This window comes from Aricia agestis, chromosome 16 (assembly GCF_905147365.1).
Source record: "Aricia agestis chromosome 16, ilAriAges1.1, whole genome shotgun sequence".
NCBI classification, from domain to species: domain Eukaryota; kingdom Metazoa; phylum Arthropoda; class Insecta; order Lepidoptera; family Lycaenidae; genus Aricia; species Aricia agestis.
Genome location: NC_056421.1, coordinates 2,101,326 through 2,123,783, shown reverse-complemented (window position 1 = coordinate 2,123,783; position 22,458 = coordinate 2,101,326). Strand labels below are relative to the sequence as shown.

At 36.1% G+C, this 22,458-nt stretch overlaps 2 protein-coding genes across 5 annotated transcripts; both read left to right on the top strand.

Moving 5' to 3' along the window:
• Positions 1-6,949: 6,949 nt before the first annotated feature.
• Positions 6,950-14,917, top strand: LOC121734583. 4 transcript variants are annotated; one of them, XM_042125162.1, is made up of 6 exons: positions 6,950-7,476; positions 11,419-11,473; positions 11,833-11,917; positions 12,497-12,645; positions 13,879-14,044; positions 14,186-14,917. In XM_042125162.1, the coding sequence occupies exons 3-6, from the start codon at positions 11,860-11,862 to the stop codon at positions 14,266-14,268; spliced, it is 456 nt and encodes a 151-aa protein (XP_041981096.1). In that variant the 5' UTR covers positions 6,950-7,476; positions 11,419-11,473; positions 11,833-11,859; the 3' UTR covers positions 14,269-14,917. The 4 variants fall into 4 exon arrangements, with proteins under 4 accessions (XP_041981096.1, XP_041981094.1, XP_041981095.1 ...); XM_042125160.1 differs by having other exon boundaries at positions 12,493-12,645; XM_042125161.1 differs by lacking the exon at positions 11,419-11,473 and having other exon boundaries at positions 11,834-11,917; positions 12,493-12,645.
• A 2,681-nt stretch (positions 14,918-17,598) lies between these two features.
• On the top strand, positions 17,599-19,940 carry LOC121734999 (piggyBac transposable element-derived protein 4-like). The gene is made up of 2 exons (XM_042125667.1): positions 17,599-17,784; positions 17,866-19,940. The coding sequence occupies exon 2, from the start codon at positions 17,871-17,873 to the stop codon at positions 19,938-19,940; it is 2,070 nt and encodes a 689-aa protein (XP_041981601.1). The 5' UTR covers positions 17,599-17,784; positions 17,866-17,870.
• The last annotated feature ends 2,518 nt before the right edge of the window (positions 19,941-22,458 follow it).

Here is a 22,458-nt window from a genome sequence, read left to right as displayed (position 1 = left end):
TTACGGGGGGACCTGCTTATAGGCATATATACCATCACGCTAATACTAATACGACCGAAGAAGCTCAGGGAAATGTGAAAAAACGGGGGAAAATATTAGAAAGGGTTTATCTCACGAACTACTGGAGCACATTTTATGGCAATATTAGCCACAGATATAGAGTAGATCACGTGAAGGGACATAAGCTATTTTTCGTGGGAAAATGTACGGTTTTTCGTTAAATTCCTAATTAACGCGGGCGAAGCCGCGCGGGACATCTAGTGCAAATATAAAAATTTATCCAATGATCAATAATATTTTTTGAAAATCTGCCATCAGATCCTGGTAGACCTATAAAATTTTATATTAGTCTCTGGGTGCGGCAGTAAAAAAACGAATTGAATTGTTCAGTATTAAGCGCGAAAAGCAGTTTACAATAGCACAATATTCATTTGATAAAGTTTATGTTTACATTTAGATAAAAATGAATTAAAATACAAGTGAGGTATTAGTTAATGACCCCTAACATTACGTATTATTTTCGACAATAATAATTATATTTTGTATATCACTCTTATTATCATAGCAATAAGGAACAAAGTCTTGTTGTCAGAATAAGAATGTAAGATTTGTTTTGGCACCGCAACAATGTTTTTAATTCAAACTTTGTTATTGGTAACAACTGTTAAAAATAGTTACCAACTGTCAGATCATACTACCGGGTTTTCTTTCTTACTTCTAAAGCTAAAGAGTTACAAATTCATCCGTAATCCATATTATGTGTATGTTTGTTTGTCTATTGTTTTTTTCATTCAGATCAGTAATGATTTTAAAAACATTTGGGAAAGATATAGTTTGATGATCTAGGAATGTTGAATACTTTTTTTCTATTCGAATCCGCGACCTTCGTCTACGCGCTACTGAGCCACAGAGGCCATATTCTAATCACTTGGCGGGATGATAATAAATTATATTAATGGCCATTGATCCCCCTGTCCGGGAAAACCCAAAATTTTATCCTGAATCATTAAACGTACGGCGTGCAGCGACGAAACACGTGTGGTTTTTCAATGAAAGTTAATATTAAAAAAAGTGCAACAAATATCGTGATAAAAAAAGTGATTCAGTCGAACCATACGTACGCGTAACAACTAACAACAACACAGGTTAACAAGAATACACTCATTTGTTTTTTTATTTTATAGAGATACTAGGCAGATCGTAGAAGTTCCAGGAAGATTGTAGAGATCTCAGAAGATCGTAAACATCCCAGGCAGATCGTATAAATACTAGGTAGATTGTAAAGACCCTAGCCCCAAATCGTGTATTCTATAGTACTAAATACAGTGGACGAATTATAGTTGTTTGTTGTATTTGAGAGACAAGCCCATTCTGACATTCAATGCATTTCCTGTGCAATGAACTGACTATGACATTTTCCAATGTTGAAAAGACGTGGGATCACGATCATTTATAACTTCAAATTCCCACCTATTTAAAAGAAAAACAATATTTAAGATTACGTATAATTTTTGAGATTGTTGTCCAGTTCACGCATAAAAAGGGTTTTCTTAAATTCTTTACCAATATATGCGACGTCATATTATACATTTTTTCTTAAAATAATAATTTACCTTCATACATTATATTACAGATCATCATCACTGCAGTTGGCGTGGCTTCAAGGATCTTAAAAAATCCGCGTTTTGCTAATTAATACAACTGACCAAGAACCAAAAACTTCCAGTAGAACTTCCAGAAGTATTCCAGTCGCTTAACAAACTTTTAAAGGAGAAAGGACTCGAATCTGGGCCCTGAGGTACTCCTGAAAAATTACGCTCAAAATAAATGATACTACACGTTTTAGCACTATCTCTGGATAATTAAATTAATTTCACATGACAATAAACATACATCAGGATGTCACAACACCAGATGTAAAATAATGTTTCACTTACTGATTGTGTATCTACGACTAAAATATTTATAACGCCGTTCAATGCTCGCTTAAATTACAATATATATTCATGACACTCAATTTAACGAGGCAACGGACAGCGGATAGATTAATTGCACGATATCCCCGCACAGTATCAGCTAAGTAATTGTTGCGGCGACAAACGCATTGGATCAATAGACCAGAGAACATATGGAAAGCCAGAAAATGAATACGACAACTGCAACGGAACTACAGAAAGAGAGGATAGACGATATATTGAAAATAATAACAATGTGCGGAATATTCTTATCGATAGTGGGTGTTACGGTGCAAGTGTATCTGATAACTTTGAACCGGCAGTTGCGAAAGTTGGACGAGATAATACTCTGCGAGATGACTGTCGCGAGGACTATTATTAGTATCTGTGAGCTTTACGTTATATACTACCTGCAGAGTATGGGACGGTGTGCGCTCAGTTATATAGTGGTGGCAGTGTATGTGCATTCTGACGTCGTGCTACTGATCTTAATGTTTTTATTCACGAGAAATCTCTTCTCGAAAATTGTGAATGTGTTTTCTGTAAGATCCTACAACTTAGTAACTTTGTCTCTTTACGTGTGGCTGGCCCCGGCTCCATTTTCAATCATTGGCCCGATATTATGGTCGATAAAGTTTGAATACTTCGCGACGTACTACAATGTTTACGCCCACCTAAAGTTCGGGGTTCTCGCGATAAACATGGTGTGTTTTTTCATGATACTACACGTGACGTTGAAAAGGCGGCACGACAGGGACAGGAATTTGACGAAATACTTGAAGACTACAGTGATAGTGCTGCTGTTGATAACTATGATGAGTCTGCAAGTGTTTGTGACGGATCTACTCGCGTACTACTACGAGAACATTAAGAGTGATGTGCTAGTGTACTCCTTTACCGCCGTCAACTCGTACCAAGTCATCGCCATCATGGCATACTTTGTGCTGATGGTCAGAAACAAAATGAATAACCCCGCCTGCGTCAACGCGAGTGTCAGATTGAGTGAGATGACCACCACTGTGTCTGTATGACGTCCGTAATTGAAGACGTACGTGGACAAAGTAGGTAACTAAGATTTTTTTTTCTTTTTGCATAAATGGAGGCTTTCAGGGAAAATGATTTTGAATTAAAAAAATGTGCATTTGTAGCATTAAATTTTCCCATTAGCTGTACTTTACGTTTAGAATCTAGATCAAAATTAATTAAAAGATAATAAAAACTGAAAATCTTCTTTTTAGGCCAATGAAACAATTTTCGAAATAATAATAAATGTCACAAACTTTTGTATTTATCTTCTACTCAATGCTTGTAGCTAATATTTGCTATCGTCACTTTAAAAATAGTCTTTATTACTATTTAAAAATACCTTAGCAAATAAATAAATAAATTATGGTAAGTATTAACTATTAAGTTATATCATACAAAAATCAATTTAGCTAAAAAGGAGAATAGACTGGTGTATAGTTATTTATAAGCAATTTACTTACTGATTATTAATATTTGATAACCACACCCATATTATTACCATGTCCATATTTTTTAATAAATATATGATTGAAAATGCGTGCCATTATCCTTAAGATTAGATATAAAGCATTAGGTATTATGTATAAATTTTTGAACTTGTGTTTGTAAAATAATTATAAGCTTTAGACTCTAGACTCCAGAGTCTAGAGTCTTGAGTGGGTACCTAGTGTCGGAGTACTATTATAATATTCTGTGCTAGTGTTAAAATGTGCTGAGACTGGGTTTCACAAAAAACTGAACTATTAAATTCATACCTTTTTCTTAAAATGTAGAAAAAAATTCAATATCGAAATGATATAAGTAGTTAAGAACGTTACTGAAAGGGCACAATTAAAGACACGTCTTCAGCAGGCTGTTAGTATTATGTCGTTACTCGTTTATAATTTTATATTTTGTTATATAATATTTTTTAATATTTATTAATAGTAAGAATTAAATTTAGTTTTAGGTTACTTAAAATCCAATAAAAAATTTATATATGAATTTGAATTTCCAAGCAATTAATTGAAAGTATCGAATAAGTTTGCCATTGTATTTTTATAATGCGTGGTTTGTGTAATGAACCTGGATGTCAGTCATCTGGTTAAATCTGCTATTTGATTGAAGGACTAGCGAATTTGTTAAATCAAACCATTTTATTTACTGTCAAAGATTTGACCAGGCCTTTAGTCATTCAATTAAATAGTTTCATTCAATAAACGCTTTAGCCATTTAGTCAAATAAAGGATTTAAACAGACATTAAAATTGCGTAAAAATCAATACTGATTACTGAGTTAAGTTTTCATTGAGATGAAATTGAATTTACAGAGATTATAGTTTTAAATTATGAATTTGTGTGATATAAATATTGTTATTATGTAATATTGATTGTTATTATAATATAATGTAAGAATACTCATTGGATGATTGTGTAAAGAGTGATGCGTAAACCAAGTTTAATAAATGAAATCAGTCTATTCAAATGTTACATACCAACAAGTTTTTAATTATTATATCCTTTATTCCTTTATAATCTGGTTTTGACGCCATGATAAAACTATCCTATAAGATCCCCCCTACAAGAGCGATCGGTCGCTAATGCTCACGAGTTTAAAAAATGTTAAAAATGACGAATTCGAAGTCTAGGATTTTTTATATCTCCACCCCCCCCCCCCCCCCCCCCCCACCGCCCAAAATACCTATGCCCCCCCTATATAGAATGCTGGCTACGCCCATGACAAAAGCTCCTTTTAATTCCGGAAAAGTATGGTTTTTGCGGTATTTTTGTACGCAGTAGCGAAAAACGTCAGTCATATAAGATAAATAATATTAAAAACCTTGGAACAATAGATAACCCGGTTATCACAAAACTATTTTTATCCTAGTTATATTTTTACTAGATGACGGCAACTCCATTTATCGCGCGGAAACCGTACATTTTCCGGGATTTAAAGCATCCTATATCCTTTCCCGGGACTCAAAGTACCTCTATAGCGAATTTCAGCAAAATCGGTTTAGTGGTTGGGGTGAAAAGTGGTAACATAGAGACAGGTAGACAGACAAACATTTTCAAATTAATTGTAACTAGAGATCGCCCAATGGTCGAAATTCGACCTTACTTGCAAAGCATTAGGACTACTACCTATATTTTGTAAAAAATATTGACTTCATCATAGTTTTTTTCTATTCTTGTCTCTGGGACTCAGCTGATCTCAGACTGGCTGTTTAAGCATTGTCTAATAGTATCTAAAATTAATTAAAAAAAACAATAATCCATTTTCAATTTGTCAACTTGTTGTCAACAGACTTCAACCATAAATAAAAGAGTTTAAGAGCTCACCTGACTCTAAAAATCAAACATCGTCCTTCTCTCTTCACACTCAGGCCCGTCTTTCATATGCCAGGTGAAAAAGGACGGCGCGGAATCAGCGCCGAGTTAGTTTTACTTGAATAAAAGACGAACTATAATGATTATGAAAAAAGTGTTTTGAGCAAATTTAGGTTTTATCAATACCTTTTTAGATATTAAAAAATATTAAAGAAAAGACAGCAAACTTCGAAGATCCAAGCAAAAACGTGTCTAAAACAAGGTTTTTTGTAAAAAAGAAACTATCGAGCATTTTTTGAGTAATCGTGTTTTCGTCTTGAGCATTTAATCTTTATGAACTGAAGTTACTTGTGTCAAAAAATCAGTTTTCTAGACCTTACAGATTTTGAGATCTAGGTTAAAGTATGTAGTCAAGTTAGGGTCACATGGGCTCTTAATTCGTATGTATAGGCTTGTCACTCAAAAATCTGTCATTTCTCCTAGTAGTAGTGTCGTAGTGTGTGTAACGTTTTATTTGTTAAAAATATATATTATGATAAAAGCATAATTTAAAAATAATATTAGCTCGATGCACTCCTTCACCATATAACTGTGCGAAATTTCATGCACCTTCGTTTCCCCATTTTTCGTAAAAAGGGTTACAAAGTTTTTCTCTCACGTATTAATATATAGATATTTGTATGGATATGGAATACATGATGCATTGTGGTAATAATTGAAGACATGGATGAGCCAGGTAACTAACATTTTACAACATAAGAGGTTAACTCATTTTTTCCAATATAATTATTTTTTTAAAGAACAAACCTAGTAATTAACCTCCTTCATCATCTGACTAATATATTTTAGCCGTACATAGAGTAAAAACATTTTTTTTATTTCAAATCATGTTCCCGGTCATAAGCCTCCATTTATGCAAAAATGTTAGTTTTCAAATTGTTATCTACTAACCGTATCATCCACTCATGTCTTCAATTTTTATGTAAGCATGTTCAATATAAGGGCGAGACCCTTCTTTCTTAGATTGATTTGAAAGGGATGACACTACGAAGTTGCCACTTTTTAATTCCTTGATTTTCTTGACAGACTGTAAGTTATAAAATATAAATGTACGGTTCCACTGAAAGTTTTGCTTGCACGAACACGGGCTTGGCGAATTTAGATTAAACATAGATACTTACTTACTTAATATTTAATTTTATATAACCAACTTAAATATCCAAAAAGCGATTTATCTCTAATAATATCCTCCCGTTTGACGTGTCTCTATTTTGCCTAATTATAATTAATTATTATCTACAGGAGCTTTTACCTTATCATACTCTAATCTACACCACGTCTACCTGTTGCTATTTAGTAGATTTAGAAATAAGTAGCTTCTTTATAATTTTTTATACTAGCTAAGTACGAACAATCACAAAAACAAAATAAACAATCTTAATTATACTTACTAGATAAAAATTAAAATAAATTAAGTCTTTCTATAGTCACAAATTGTAATGTTAGCATGACCTTAACTCTATAAATGATGTCAGTAAATAATATTTCAATAGCATTCCTACCAAATACGCTTTAGATTTCAGACAAAAGATTAACCGAACAGCTGTAATAAATTCTTCTAAAACAATCAACCGCTCATTTTATTAATGACGACTTTGTGAGCAAGGACAGACGTGGCGGAAGATAGCGCTAGTCTTTAGCCGAGCGTCACACAAAATACGCCATCTCCGCTAATCCAGCTGTAAAAAATAAATAAAAAGTGAGCGCCAAAATCCGCATTCTATTTTTAATATTTCAAATTCCTGGAGTTTCCCTCGTGTTTATTTGTGAAGAGTTTTGGTGAAATTTTAGTGCAACTTTAAGCGACTTCAGTTTTTTAAATAATTACTAAGTATATAAACATATTAAAACTTTTGCAATTTCATGTCTTCGAGTGATTTAAATAATAAACATTGTTCAGTGAGCGCGGAAGCCGAAAATAGACTTACATAATCCCTGTTTGTAAATAGAACTTAGAAGTGAATCAACGCTACAGAATAATTTTAGTGTACACTTCAACGTATCGAAAATACAACGAAAATGCATATCATACGTGGCCACAGTGTTAAAAGAAAATTTTGCCATTTCTGGACGTATGGTAAATAAAATATAAAGTGTGCAAGACTTAAGAAGGATCTTCTTACGAGGTAAATATATTTTAACTTTAGCTTAACTTTACCGAGTATAATACTCATATGTGAAAAAGACTAATAGTTATTTGGAGTCCGTAAGACCAAGAAAGCTAGTGTTTTTACCTACTAAAATAATCTCTCTATTAGTGATAATTAGAACTCTACATTAACAGTACCTATGTATGTGGAGTTAAAACAATTGTGTCAATTAAATGATACACATCCAAGGACAGCTGTAGCAATATATCTTCTATTCCTTTGGGATAAAGGTTAATTAGAATTTAAAACTAGGCATAAAATAATATTAAAAATACATTTGTATTTTTCAAATTTGGAAAATACAAAATAATAAGTATGTACTTATCACGTTATCCCGTGATTAAAAACACCTTGGTATCAGGCCTTTACAAAAATGTACTCTCTATCCTATATTAAAGTTCTTTATATTTTGTGAAAGTTGTATCCAAATCATTAGAGGTTTTGGAGCTTGTTTAGTATACTATATTATGTAAATATATATATTTTTTCCATTTTTAGGGTTCTGTACCCGAAGGGTTAAAACAGGACCCTATTACTAAGACTTCGTTGTCTGTCCGTCTGTCTGTCTGTCTGTCTCCAGGCTCAAGAACGGTAATAACTGGAGAGTTGAAATTTTCACAGGTTATGTATATCTGTTGCCGCTATAACAACAAATACTAAAAACAAATAAAATTAATATTTAAGGGGGGCTCCCATACAACAAACGTGATTTTTTTTGGCCTTTTTTGCTCGTAATCAATAATGGTAGCAGGTTGGGACTTGAAATACTCACAATATTCTTACTTATATATGTACTTTTATAATTAATAATAAAATCAAAATAAAATAAATAATTAAGGGGGGCTCCCATACAAAAAAACACATTTTTTACCTATTTTGCTCTGTAATGTAAACCCTTCGTGCGCGAATCCAACTCGCACTTGTCCGATTATTTATGAATAATTCTAAATCTGAAATAGTCAATCAATACTTTAAACGTGGAGGCAAAATAAGTTGATAATATTAAATTTATGGTCGAATTTCGACCATTGGGCGATCTCTAGTAGTACGTTATAATAAGTGCAATATTTTATGTGCCGAAGAAGGATAAAGGATATTATATGAACATATTCGGTTTCCGTGTTAAATGCTATTTTCTGCGAACGAATTTGACTACAACATCTTGTTTAAGAAGCAATAAGAATTAAGACTTAAGAGCTCTACGTAGAAGAGCCTATAGTGTCCCTGAGGTCTATCCGTACTAAAATAATTAATATATGTATTAGGTAAGTGCAAAAGAATACGTTTGCCTGTGTGTTAACAACACGTTAACGTGGGATACCATGTGGAGAGCCATGCTTCGGCTTGAATGGGCCGGCTCGACCGGAGAAATACCAAGTTATCCCAGAAAACCGGCGTGACACAGCGCTTGCGCTGTGTTTCGCCGAGCGAGTGAGTTTACCGGAGGCCCAATTTCCTTCCCTATCCTCCCCTATTCCCTTCCCTACCCATCCCTACCCTTCCCTATTACCCTACTCCCTCTTAAAAGGCCGGCAACGCACCTGCACCTCTTCTGATGCTGTGAGTGTCCATGGGCGACGCAAGTTGCTTTCCATCAGGTGACCCGTTTGCTCGTTTGCCCCCTTATTTCATTTAAAAAAAAACTAAGTAAGTAAATAAAGGTTCGATCATGACTCTCTGAATCACGATCTCATCACAGAAGGTTTCACAAGTAACGTCATTACTTAATTTACCAAGAATCGTTGGAAAATTCCACTTGCTACAAAAAAATCCCCTCATTTAAAAGGTACTTCGCCAGAGTGACGGCCCGCAGTTCCGTTGCGCCAAAGTTCGTTTGTCGCGCGAGAACCGTACAATTTTCTTGTATTAAAAGTATCCTATGTCCTTTCTCGGGACTCAAATTATCTCCATATAAAAATTCTGCATAATCGGTTCAGCGGTTTGAGCGTGAATCTATGCCGAAAGATCCTAATTCCTAAATAGTTCTACGTGGTATAATATGTATAGGTATATAGCGGACTTACATTATACCAAATACCAATCATGTGATCCAATCGTGAATATGAATAATGTAAACGGGCACAGCTGGGCTAAAATGGTCACATTATCAATTCAGCAAATGTATTGTCAAAACTGTCAAACTGACAAATGTCAAATCAGTACAAAAATACAGAAATGAATTGCAAGCAGAGTTGCATTTTGCGATTTTAGAAAAATGAATCATAATATGATTCATATCATGATTCTTCAAAGCGACCATTTTAGCCCCGCTGGAATGCACTGAAGTAAACTGAATTGCATTCCTTCATTCCTTTGACGACCTCTGTGGCTCAGTGGTGAGCGCGTTGGTAGCTCAAGCCGGGGGTCGCGGGTTCGAATCCCGCCGACGGAACAAAAAGTTTTCAATGTTCCCGGGTCTGGATGTGTATTAAATATGTGTATGATGTAATAAAAATCTTAAATATATGTATAGTATAAAAGTATTAAATATATTTCCGTTGTCTGGTACCTGTAACACAAGTCCTTCAGGTACTTAGCACGGGGCCAGACTGACGTGGTGTGAAGCGTCCATAGATATTATATTATATTCCTGTGCGTTCCAGTGCTCGTTTACATTATCCTAGTAGCAATCCAGCTCTGGATTGGATCACTGGACTGGAATACTGTAAGCCGGCCATTATAAGGTCACACTTAATGGATTGTCGGGAATTTCCGTCTAGACGTAGACAATACGGCAGTATGCTGATATTAAACAACTTAATGGCATATTCTTATTATTTACAGCCACTTAAAACTAGTCACGTAGATAATAATATTTAAGTTATGGCTGCTTCGGATGATTAATTATATTATTTATTAGATTAGTAAGCAATGAACATAGTGTGGCCTCTCCATATATTATAATGTAGAGAGGAAAAGTTTGTTTGTATCGAAGTGGCAAACAACGTGGCCGATTTTGATAAAGGCATACTTATAGACAATAGACATGGAGTAGACCATGGGGAAGTAGATAATATACTACTTTATATCTCAGTAAAATGTACGATTATCATGATTTTAATAGGATAAGGCTAGGGAATGCAATACTCCCGGTATTGCATTCCCTAGCCTTATCCTATTAAAATCATGATAATCGTAATATTAAAGTAATACTGCTATAAGAGCTAATGGTATGGAAGGCCAGTTACGTAGGAGTAATTTTATAGTGCCCAAGTGTGTGCGCAATATACAAGAGCACTCTGGTTTCAATGAAACCAAGCCAGTTACGCAGGACTGATACGGCATTATAGCCGCGCACAACTTCTAGTGATGGCTAAAACAGTCGATTACGAATTTAAAGGTGCATATAGGTATCAAAGTAGGTATCAAAGAATCCTTTTATTTATTAATATGTAGATGTTTTCGGTTAAATCAAGTTATGGTACAATGATTTTTGGAATAATGTGAATGTTTTTTTATGAAATAAGGCGGCAAACGAGCAAACGGGTCACCTGATGGAAAGCAACTTCCGTCGCCCATGGACACTCGCAGCATCAGAAGAGCTGCAGGTGCGTTGCCGTCCTTTTAAGAGGGTATTCCCTCTTAATAATATAGGGTAATAGGGGAGAGTAGGGAAGGGAATAGGGTAGGGGATTGGGCCTCCGGTAAACTCACTCACTTTTCGGCGTTTCACGCCGGTTTTCTGTGAGAACGTGGTATTTCTCCGGTCGAGCCGGCCCATTCGTGCCGAAGCATGGCTCTCCCATGTATGTGGTATTTATTGTGCTAAAAGCGCCCTCTGCTCTGGCCTTTACGTAATATTCCCTATTGTCTATGTTCCACGTCGATTGTGCATACTATAAACAGCTGTGCAATAATAGTTATCTATCAGAGCCAACGTGAGGAGGAATATTATGTCTGGCAAATTTTTTGTTATAGGTTGAAGACGCACAATTTTCAAATGACGTCAATGATTCAAATTCACCTTTGATGTGTGATTATTTTTAGGATCAGAAAACGAGCAGACAATTATCGCCTTCGGTGATAATGCCCACGAAATTCAAGGCAAGCGTTTTTTATGAGGCCGTGGTCGATATTCTCAACCCAATTTTAAATAGCCCACGTGACACGTCAAAATGTGACCTATGTGTACGACACTCCACCTGCCTGTCTGTAACCTTTTACGCTGCCGTTGGTTGTACTGATTTTATTAAAATTGTATTAAACTTACATTGGGTCTTATAGTCAGCATATTTTTTATCCCGGAACGTACGGTTCAATAAACCAATTCCAAGGCTAGGAAATTGCAGGCTACATCTAGTTCTTCAAACGTTAAATAAAAGTTGTTTACAGCAACATGGGATTGCCGATGCTGCGTCGATGCTGCGGCTGCCTATCCCTGGAGATAGGCTGCTTCGTGCTATGCATACTATCCACAGTAAGTAGCCTGTCACATAAGGTCTAATTCCTGTTCAACCTATTGCATTGGATGGATTTCAGCCTTGTCAGAGATACCAAAATTCTACTTTCTGGCTGTCCCTGAATGGCTTGAAAGATGTCTGAAAAGACAAAGGTCTACACTTTAATGCAAATAAAATCTGAGATATCCTATTTCATATGTAATCTATGGTAACGGAAACGGCATCAATGAAGTTCTTTTTTTATGAAATAAGAGGGCAAACGAGCAAACGGGTCACCTGATGGAAAGCAACTTCCATCGCCCATGGACACTCGCAGCATCAGAAGAGCTGCAAGTGCGTTGCCGGCCTTTTAAGAGGGAATAGGGTAATAGGGAAAGGTAGGGAAGGGAAGGGAAGGGAAAATGTTCTTTGACATTATACTTGGAAGCAGACCTGACTTTCACAAAGCGTCGTCTGGGACCAATTTGATAATTTTGTTTTTACAAACCGCTTAACAATCATCCACTTTCCACCTAGCAGCTACCAAAGCTCTATTTTATCTGTCAGATGACCCTCAACAACCCTCTTCTTAAAGCCTCTGATTGGTTTCTAGCTAGCATGCGTCGGCTACATCATAGCCGGGTCCTGGAACCTGCCGCGGCACCGGCAGCGCGAGCTGGAGGACAACCTCATCTCCATGACGGCGGTGATGTTCTCCGCGCTGTCCGCCGTCAGCAACGCCGTGGCGCTGGCCGGCGTCACCGCGGTGAGTGGTGACTTTTTGGATCCTTACCATTCTATTACGTAGTCCATTCGTGTAAAAAACCTAGCGATTGCGTCACTCTCTGCGCAAAAATGATGATGTTATATGTTCGACTGTGTATTTTTTGTCAGAACGATCAGCAAAAAAAAGTTTTTTTTAATGAGCTACACAACAAGAGACACAGTTGGCTGGTTAAAATTATTCCAATCCTGCGCTGGATTGCTACTGGAATAATTTAAACGGGCACTTGGAATGCACTGGTATATCATTCAGTGCATTCCAGTACACATAGTTCCAGTAGCAATCTAGTGCTAGATTAGAATTATATTGGACAACTGTGTCTCTTGTTGCGTAGCGTGCTTAAATAAATCTATTATTTGCTGATCACTCTGACATAAAAGCAGCCTCAATGATGCTCTCAACTCAATTTTGAAATTACTATTTCCGGTATTAAAATCCATAAAGACTGGCTCATGATTCATAAAGAGTGGCTCCTAATTTTTAATGTATCGTAAATAACGATTTCCTGCAGACTGTGGACACAGTTCTGCATTTTTTGCAGAATCTGCTGGTCATAAAAATCTAGCGAATGTCCAAAAAATATTACGTTTATTGAGGATAATAACACCAACTTTTTTAACATAATGAATACGTTACGTCAGCCGTCCTAAATTGATGTTCTTATCACATGTAAATTTAGCAGTATAATTTGCAAGTAAGTATATAATTATTACTGATTAAAGTCCTTTTTTCACCAACCGCCTCTAGCGTTAAGTCTTCAAGCGGTCATTCAGGGTACCTATTTCATTAACATTTTTATTTAAAATGTTAATGAAATAGGTAAAAACTTAGGGACTTTGGTAACAAAAATTGGTATATCGATTTTCCCGGAGTCCGGAGATACATGACGATAAAAGACATCTAGCCACACTTAGAGCTTAGTGGCTATATTCACTAAACTCCTCTCAATTTTGGTGAAAATGGGCACTGACCTGAACATTTTTATTTAAAAACTTAGGAACTTTGGCAACAAAAATTGGTAAATCGATTTTCCAAGAAATACATGACAATAAAAGACATCTAGTCACACTTAGAGCCGAGTGGCTATTTTCACCAACCTCCCCTTAAGTTTGGTGAACATAGGCACTAACCTCAATTTACTTTCGTTAATCACTAGAAGAAATTTTATCATGAGCATCACAACAGCCACATTCTTAACTCATATCTTCTTCGCAGAGGCGTCCAGGCTGTCTCCAACTAGCCCTGGTGTTCAACTCGGTGTTCATCCTGTGCATATTCCTGGTGGCGATCGTCACGTGTCTGTTCAGCCCCGAGCTGGCGCCGTATATGAAGGAGCCAGGGAATATAGCGTTGGTGGTGCTACTCCTGATTGGTGGAGCGGGTAAGTGATGACTGATGATTAAAAATTATTCGTACAGTACCCGGACGAATAGATGCAGCCATAATTATTCCAATGTGTCTAATGTTGCAATGCATACAATAAAATCCGTAATCGTATGTAATCTTCTTACTATTCTTTCAGTGTTCTCCATGTACTACTTAATGGTGATCAACAGCCTCTACCGTAAGATGAAGATGTCATATAGCGAGACGCTGCCCATGTAGCTGCATATACAGCACTACCATAATATCTTGAATCTTTAAGGATGGAAAAATCAGGTCAACGGGCTCTAACGCCACAAGAAGATGCCCTAGAGCGAAGATCCACTGTTGCTGCATCCAGTGCTAACAGATGCACAGGATCTTCTGGGACCAAAATCACACTAACAAGTGATAAAGACCCTGTAGCTACATATACAGTGAAGATCCACTGCCTATATTGTTGCTGCATGCAGAGCTACAGCATCTTCAGGCGCGGGACCAAAATCTTATCAACAGTTGATAAAGACCCCGTAGCTGCATTTCTAGCTAAAAGGATCATTTTAATAGCCTGTAGAGTAACATTAAGATGTCTTACTACCACACTGTATTGCTAGTGTCGCAGCTGCATGCAGTGCTGCAAGGTTTTTCTGCCCGAGACCACCGCCATCTTGAAAAGTGTCTTCTTAGCGGCTGCGCAAGTAACAGTTGTACAATAATATTATGTGTGTGTGCCTGTGTGTATGATACAACGGTGCTGTTAAGCGATTTTTTATTTCTGGCTGGTCGGGCCGAAACTTCGTCAAAACATTTTATAAAATATAGGCTGTGCTTAATTTAAAACTTTAAGAATCTTTATTGCGTACTCTTAGAGAATTTGGTACATAAGTATTGAGTAAGTATAATAATAATAACTATAAGTAGTATTATTATTTTATTTTAATATTATTATAATATTAACTTATGTAAGTAACTTAAGTTTTATCTTTTTGTAAAAAATAATATTTTTATTATAACTACTCACTTGTATTTTTATGTTTTATTTTATATGCCGTTTTTGCATAAGTTTTTTTAGTCGTTTCAAGCGAAATAAAACATTTAATTGGTTTATTTTTAATGATGTAAGTAATATTATTTTAATAATTTATTCCACAAAAATAATATTTCGTTTCATCCTTTGAAAAGTAAAGCTTGTACTTGCTTTACTTTTCAAAGGATTTGTGTGAAAATAAACACTACTTATATATAAAGTTTAATATGCTGCCACTTTCTATAGGAAGAAGACTAAATTATAGAGTTGTTAGTATTTTTATTCTTCTCTAGAAAACGATACTGAGCGAGACAGCCTGACAATTGATTTTTTGTCTCTTATACACTTCGCCTTAGGGATTATATTTAACTTGTTCTTGAAATCACTTACGGAGCCAGAAGTCACTTACAGAGAGTAACTGAAATTAAATGTCCTCGAATTAGACTCCAAATAAAAAAAAAACAAATGTTCATATTATTTATACGAATTTAATCGTAAATATTACTCATTCATATTCATAGACATAACTGGGACATTAAACCTAGCACCTACACAAATTATAACTATAATTGTTTATGTAAGTAATAAAATATAACTTACAAAACTTAATTTAAACATTAATAAACCTATAGTAAAACTAGAAAACTGCTACACATGTGTAGTAAAATATAATATTTCTAGCGTTATTTTATGTTATACATAAAAAAACTATGTTCTGCGCCTGATCAGTGTATTCTTGTCCTGGATTGTAAATGGAAGCACTGTGTACTGCGCACACACTGGGGCACCGCTAGTTTAACGGAACCACCGAAATAATAATAATAATAGCTCCCACACCGGTTTCGGTGACGGTAGCTACCTAGGAGTAATTTTATAGTGCCCAAGTGTGTGCGCAGTACACAACAGCACTCTTTATTCCTTTACTCTCATAACCCAGTGGGATGAAAGACCGACACGACCGGCGAGAGATCAGGTGCAGGACCGACTTTTTACATGCCCATCTGACGCATGGATCATCTCACTTGTCAATCAGGTGATCAGCCTGCATTGTCCTAACTCCTAACCAAACTTGGGAATAACATGTTTCCAACGCGGGAATCGAACCCACGACCTCCGAATCAAGAGCCGCGCTCTATACCACTAGACCACGGAGGCGTTCATCACCGAAATAGTAGTAGTTATTATTAACTGTGAAGCGCGCTAATTCTATTGACCTAGACCGTGGCGTCTTCCGCACGTATTTATAGCTGGCTACAGCCGTGCCCTTCTATAGCCCTAATACTAAGAATACTGTCATCGTTTTGGCTATACAATGTGTAACATAACATCTGTACTTAAATGCGACAGTGTCTCTGTCTGTCTGTTACCTCTTCACGCCCAAACCGCTGCACCGATTTTGCTGATTTTTTTATGGAGATACTTTAAGTCCCGGGAAAGAACATAGTTATACATACTTTTATCCCGGAAAATGTACGGTTCCCGCGCGATAAACGGAGTTGCGGGCGTCATCTAGTAGTGGTAACACTTTAGGGCGTGTATTTTTAACTTATTACACCCCCTAACTAATAAACACTTATTAACAATACTTTAGCTAAGATAAGTCTTTAGATAAAGATAAAAAAATATGGAGTGTAACTAAACAAAATTATATTAATACTTCAGTGTGTGTTCGTTTTTCTTTTGTGAGGCCGCTTTTCTGATTTGGCATCAGCAAAAATTGGCGGCCTCACCCATACAGAATGCAGTGTGAAAGTAGCAGCGCTGAAAGAGTACATTTTTTGTATGTATATTGTATAGGCAATAACATGACATTGAAGCATTTCTCATAGAAATTAGAAACTTAGAAGTTAAAAAGCCTTTCAGCGCTGCTAGTTTCATAGCTCTAGGGAGACTTTACGTGGGAGAACCATACTTCGGCACGAATGGGCCGGCTCGACCGGAGAAATACCACGTTCTCACTGAAAACCGGCGTGAAACAGCGCTTGCAATGTGTTTCGCCGAGTGAATGAGTTTACCGGAGGCCCAATCCCCTACCCTATTCCCTTCCCTACCCTCCCCTTTGCCCTTTCCATCCCTTCCCTACCCTCCCCTATTACCCTATTCCCTCTTAAAAGGCCGGCAACGCACCTGCAGCTCTTCTGATGCTGCGAGTGTCCATGGGTGACGGAAGTTGCTTTCCATCAGGTGCCCCGTTTGCTCGTTTGCTCCCTTATTTCATAAAAAAATATATATAAACTAAGAAGTCAAAAGCCTTTCAGCGCTGCTACATTCATAGCTCAAGGGACACATACGCCTTAAAGTATTATCATTTTGTTTTGTGACACTCTGCATTATTCATATTTATGGTAAGACTTTAATTACTCAGTTAAAATTATTTTCGGTGGTATTTCGTCGCAAAAGCCAAATAATACAAGTCATAATTTAATATCTTTATTACCCAATGCAAACGAAGCATTGTACAACAGTCAGACGTTCTATACAATAGATCTAAGTACTTAATAAAACGACATTTAACCTTCCGCATACGAGGTGGGGTATCACAGACCCCAGCTTAAAATAATCAGCGATAACTTTTTAAATAATTGCGCTCGAAAGTTATAACCTTTAGTAGCTGCGTTTGCGACGTTGCCACGTTTACCACCGACTTCGCTCAGTTCTGCGCGCGCGCGTTTGGGAGATAGACGTGTGCCAGGCGTCTCAGACCCCACGTTGTACGGGACGTCGTCAAAAACGTAAGTACTCTTAACTTGATTTTTGATCGTTTTTGTAAGTTTTTTTACAACAATTGTAATGAAAAAAAATATTATTTTTAGTGGAAATGCCGCGCTTTCTCCAGGACTCAGAAATTGAGAGGTGTTTATTGGAAAATGATTTTGATTCGGAGGACGAAGCGATTTCTGCTGAGAATGATTGCGAATCGGACCATTGTAGTATAGCGTCTGAATGTCTTACGGAAGTAGATGCAGAAGAAGATGAAGAATATCTATTTCTCACAACAAGAGGTACTTCTAGGAGTCGTTCTCAAACCATCAGGGGCGCTTCTAGAGGTCGTTCTCGAACTAACAGAGGTGGTACTACTGGTCGTTCTCGAAGCAACCGAGGTACTTCTAGGGGGAGTTTCCGAACGAACAGAGGTGCTTCTAGAGGTCTTCAACCGAGAAATCAATGCACTTCTCAAGGTCATCAGTCGCCTGCGTCACTTGAAATTTTACGTCGCGTAACATCTCACCAAGCAGATAGCCGCCAAAACAGCTTGTCACCATCAGCTCAATATAATCTTGATTCTCCTACATGTTCTACTGCATTGGATGATCAAGGCCTTTCCAATGATGTTTTTATAGCAAAAGATGGCACAAACTGGCAAAAACTACCTCCTCGATCTAATGTCCGGACTAGAGATGAAAACATTGTAAGAGGTGCTCCCGGAGTAAAGTCACAATTTCAACAAAAGAAATCTCATTTAGAGTGTTTTGAGGTGTTTATTTCAGAACCCATAATGGATGTAATATGGCTTCATACCAACGAAAAAATTTCTACTTCAAATTTATTGGAGAACAGAACGGGAGATAAATTAGACTCAACGCGGGCTGGAGTGACAAGAGCTGAATTAAAAGCATTATTTGGGCTGTTATTACTGGCAGGTTTATATAGATCAGGAAGGCAGAATACGGAAGATCTATGGGCAACGGACGGAACTGGCATAGAGGTGTTTCGATTAACAATGTCTCGAAACAGATTTATGTTCTTACTGGAGAAACTTCGATTTGACGATATGTATTCAAGAGCAGAGCGAGCTAAATATGATAAACTTGCACCCATTCGTGAAGTGTTCGAGTATTTTGTTACCAATTGCCAAAACTCTTTCTCACCATATGAGTATCTAACCTTGGATGAGGAGCTAGTGGCTTTCAGAGGCAGGTGCCCTTTTAGACAGTACATACCCTCTAAGCCAGCAAAATATGGAATAAAAATATACGCCCTTGTAGACAACAAGACCTATTTTAGCTGCAACTTAGAGGTGTATTGTGGAAAGCAACCTGAAGGTAGTCCATATGCCGTAAGTAACAAACCCCACGATCTCGTGAAACGAATGATAAATTGTGTGTCAGGAACTGCGCGTAACATCACAATGAATAACTACTTCACCAGCTATGAGACTACGATGGAGTTACTACAGGATCACAAACTTACTGTGGTGGGAACATTGCGGGCCAATAAGACATATATCCCTCAAGAGTTCAAGAAAGCACGTGAAAAATATACATCTTTATTTGGTTTTCAAGATAAAGTCACAATCGTCTCATATGTGCCAAAGCCAAGAAAAATGGTCTACCTGATGTCTTCTATGCACCATGATTGTGTAATAGACCCCGAAACTGGAGTACAACAGAAGCCAGAAATGATAACATTCTATAATGCGACGAAGTCGGGCGTTGATGTGGTGGATAAGCTGGCTAGAACGTATGATGTTTCTAGAAATTCACAACGCTGGCCACTTACAATATTTTTCAGCCTATTGAATCATGCAGGTATAAATGCAATGGTGATGTATATGCTGAATAATGGAACAAATAAAGGAAAAACAAACCAAAGAAGAGAGTTCATAAAGAAGTTAGGATTGTCGTTGATAGAAGAGCAACAAAAGATAAGAAAAGAAAATGAAAGATTACCGAGAGAATTGCGTAAGAGAGTTGCGGAGCATTTAGGTGAACCACTTAGTCCTCCAAAAAAAACAAAAAAACCAAATTCACGCCAAAGATGCTCTAGATGCCCAAGATCCAAAGATCGAAAATCAACGCGCGCTTGCGCGAAATGCGATGCACCGTTGTGTTTGGAACATAGTATTTATATATGCAAAGATTGTGCTGATTTACTTGAAAATGCTTAAATTTGATTTTATTTTTTATTATTCCTATTTTTAATTGTTGTTATAAATATGTCGGATCTCATCAAAATACGTGATTCTTATGTTTAAGTGATTTTTTAATTGCCAGAGAAGGGCAAGTTTTGTTGTATGATTACAAATAATAAATATAAATACCTTATCTAATTTTTTTTTGTATACGTAGTCTATATCCTCTAAATTACAAAAAATAAGTAATAAATGCAAAAATATCAAAAATAACCTTAAAATATTAAATTAAATATTGGCAATTTTGACCCCACCTTGTATGGGACGTTTGAATTTTTCACCTGGTATGCGGAGGGTTAAAGCATCCAAATTGAACAGGTTTGTGCAGAAGATATGTAGAGTTCTATCCCAAATATATCAGAGAGCTTAGCCAACACGTTTTCTTTATCTGTTCTTTATAGAATCGCCGATCAAAGTTAGCAATTATTGACATGACATGAATGGTGAGTTCATATTATGGTACGCTTATGTCAATTCCTTACAATTGGGGCGCAAATACACAGGGGGCGTTCTGACCGCGTTATAATTTCTTCTGTGTGACTGACCGCTCAAACGCAGAACGCTTGAACGCGTGACCGCTCTCTATCTAATAGGTCCCTAATCCAGTACATTTTTCTCTGTTGAAACTAGTAAATGTTAGATTATTTATAACATAATGTTTTTTATTTGTAAACTTAATAAAGATATAACATATAAAATAACATTAACGATAGTGGCAAACATCATAGGTGCTACGTAGCTTAATACTTCTATGGCACATATACCTACATACTATCTAACATTAATCTTACAATAGTATATTTTTATCAACATCTATACTAGATATGTCGAATAAGTTCTTTCGAGTTTTTTTAATTATTTGATGGCACATCCTCACTAACAATATTCGTCTGTTTGTTTGTGAATATTACTTCAAACACAATAGTTGAAATATTGAACACATTTTAACAAAAAGCATAATTTCTCGTTCCTTTTCGTTTCCTTCTTACACAGTTTTTATTTTAGACTTTACCGTCATTAGCAAATTATGCAATTATTTAGACGATTGTAATGGCCGTTTTCACCAACCGCTATGCCTATATTAAGATTTCACCAATTTTTATGTTACTTAAATTAAAAACGAAAAATCGTTGGTTAAGACGTATTTTATGTTTTTACCAACATACTAAACGTAAGAAAAGCATGAACCTAAAAGACCCTAGCGTTAGGGAGCAGTTGGTGGGAATGACCATTAGTCCATTCCGTATTAATGCTGACGCTGATATATTTATTCCTTGGACTTCCAAACCTTAAACGTTTAATATCGGCCTTAGAAAAAATTGCCCTTTAAACGTCGAAGAATTTGGGCATAAGCCTCATTGTTTTACGTATAATATCTTATACATATTTTAATAATAAATAACCATGAACTAAGTTGTAATAGGAACTTATATTTAATGGACACTAACGGCCATTCCCAATATTTGATCTATCTCTGGTTTTGCCCTACTAGAGATAGGAATAGCTCACAATTGACATAAAATATATGTCTCTAATGTCTAATGTGAGCTATTCCTATCTCTAGTAGGGCAAAACCAGAGATAGATCAAATATTGGGAACGGCCGTTAATGTACAGTAGCCGACAGATCCAATGTGCCACTTTGCGTATAAAAGTAGTACATCCGTTTACTGGCCACTATGTAATATATTGTACAAATAACAATTCGTAAAGTATTAATTTGAACTGTATATTAATAATTTCAAACCTATATGATTAAATTTGTTTAAAACATTCACAAGATAATTTACAAAAACATTTCTGTACTTATAGAAATATTATATTCAAAATTAAGCATTACCTATTAAAATATTATTTTCTTATTACGTAACTTTACTTTCGGTAGAAAAACAAAATAATTGTTCGAACATGAAATTGAGAAAATAGGTTTTCCCACCACACTTAAAATCTTTTCCTTAAAAATATCATATAATCCTTCGCTATTATATTTTCTCAACCAAAAAAATGTTTCAAAATTGGGCGGATGGTAAAGTTTTCATTGTTTTATTTCTTTTTTTTCTTCAAAGTTATCGTCGCTCTCTTACCTAGAGCATTTGCATGAGAGGAGAAAGAAGGATAAACTACGAGGTATGTATCTTTCTGGTTTAAATTTTGAATCATACAGCAGGGCATGTAAAAGTTTTCCCAACGATAAATAGGAAAGAAATAACTAGAAATGACAATAATATTATATTTGGGCAGGCAGATCACTGGAACAAGGGCTAGGGCTTTGGGGAAACTGGAACTGATTCACGCTAAACGAAAATTTTAATGTCTATATTTTGAAAATACACAATGCATAAAAAACATTACTGACAGCTTAATTGAGTTTTAAGCACTTATATAATATCATTTTTGAGGTTTTTTTTTTATAGGCGAATGCTCCAGGTGAGATAGGTCCTTAAGTAGCAGACGACATACATATTGATTATAATTTTGCTTGTACGTCAGCTAAA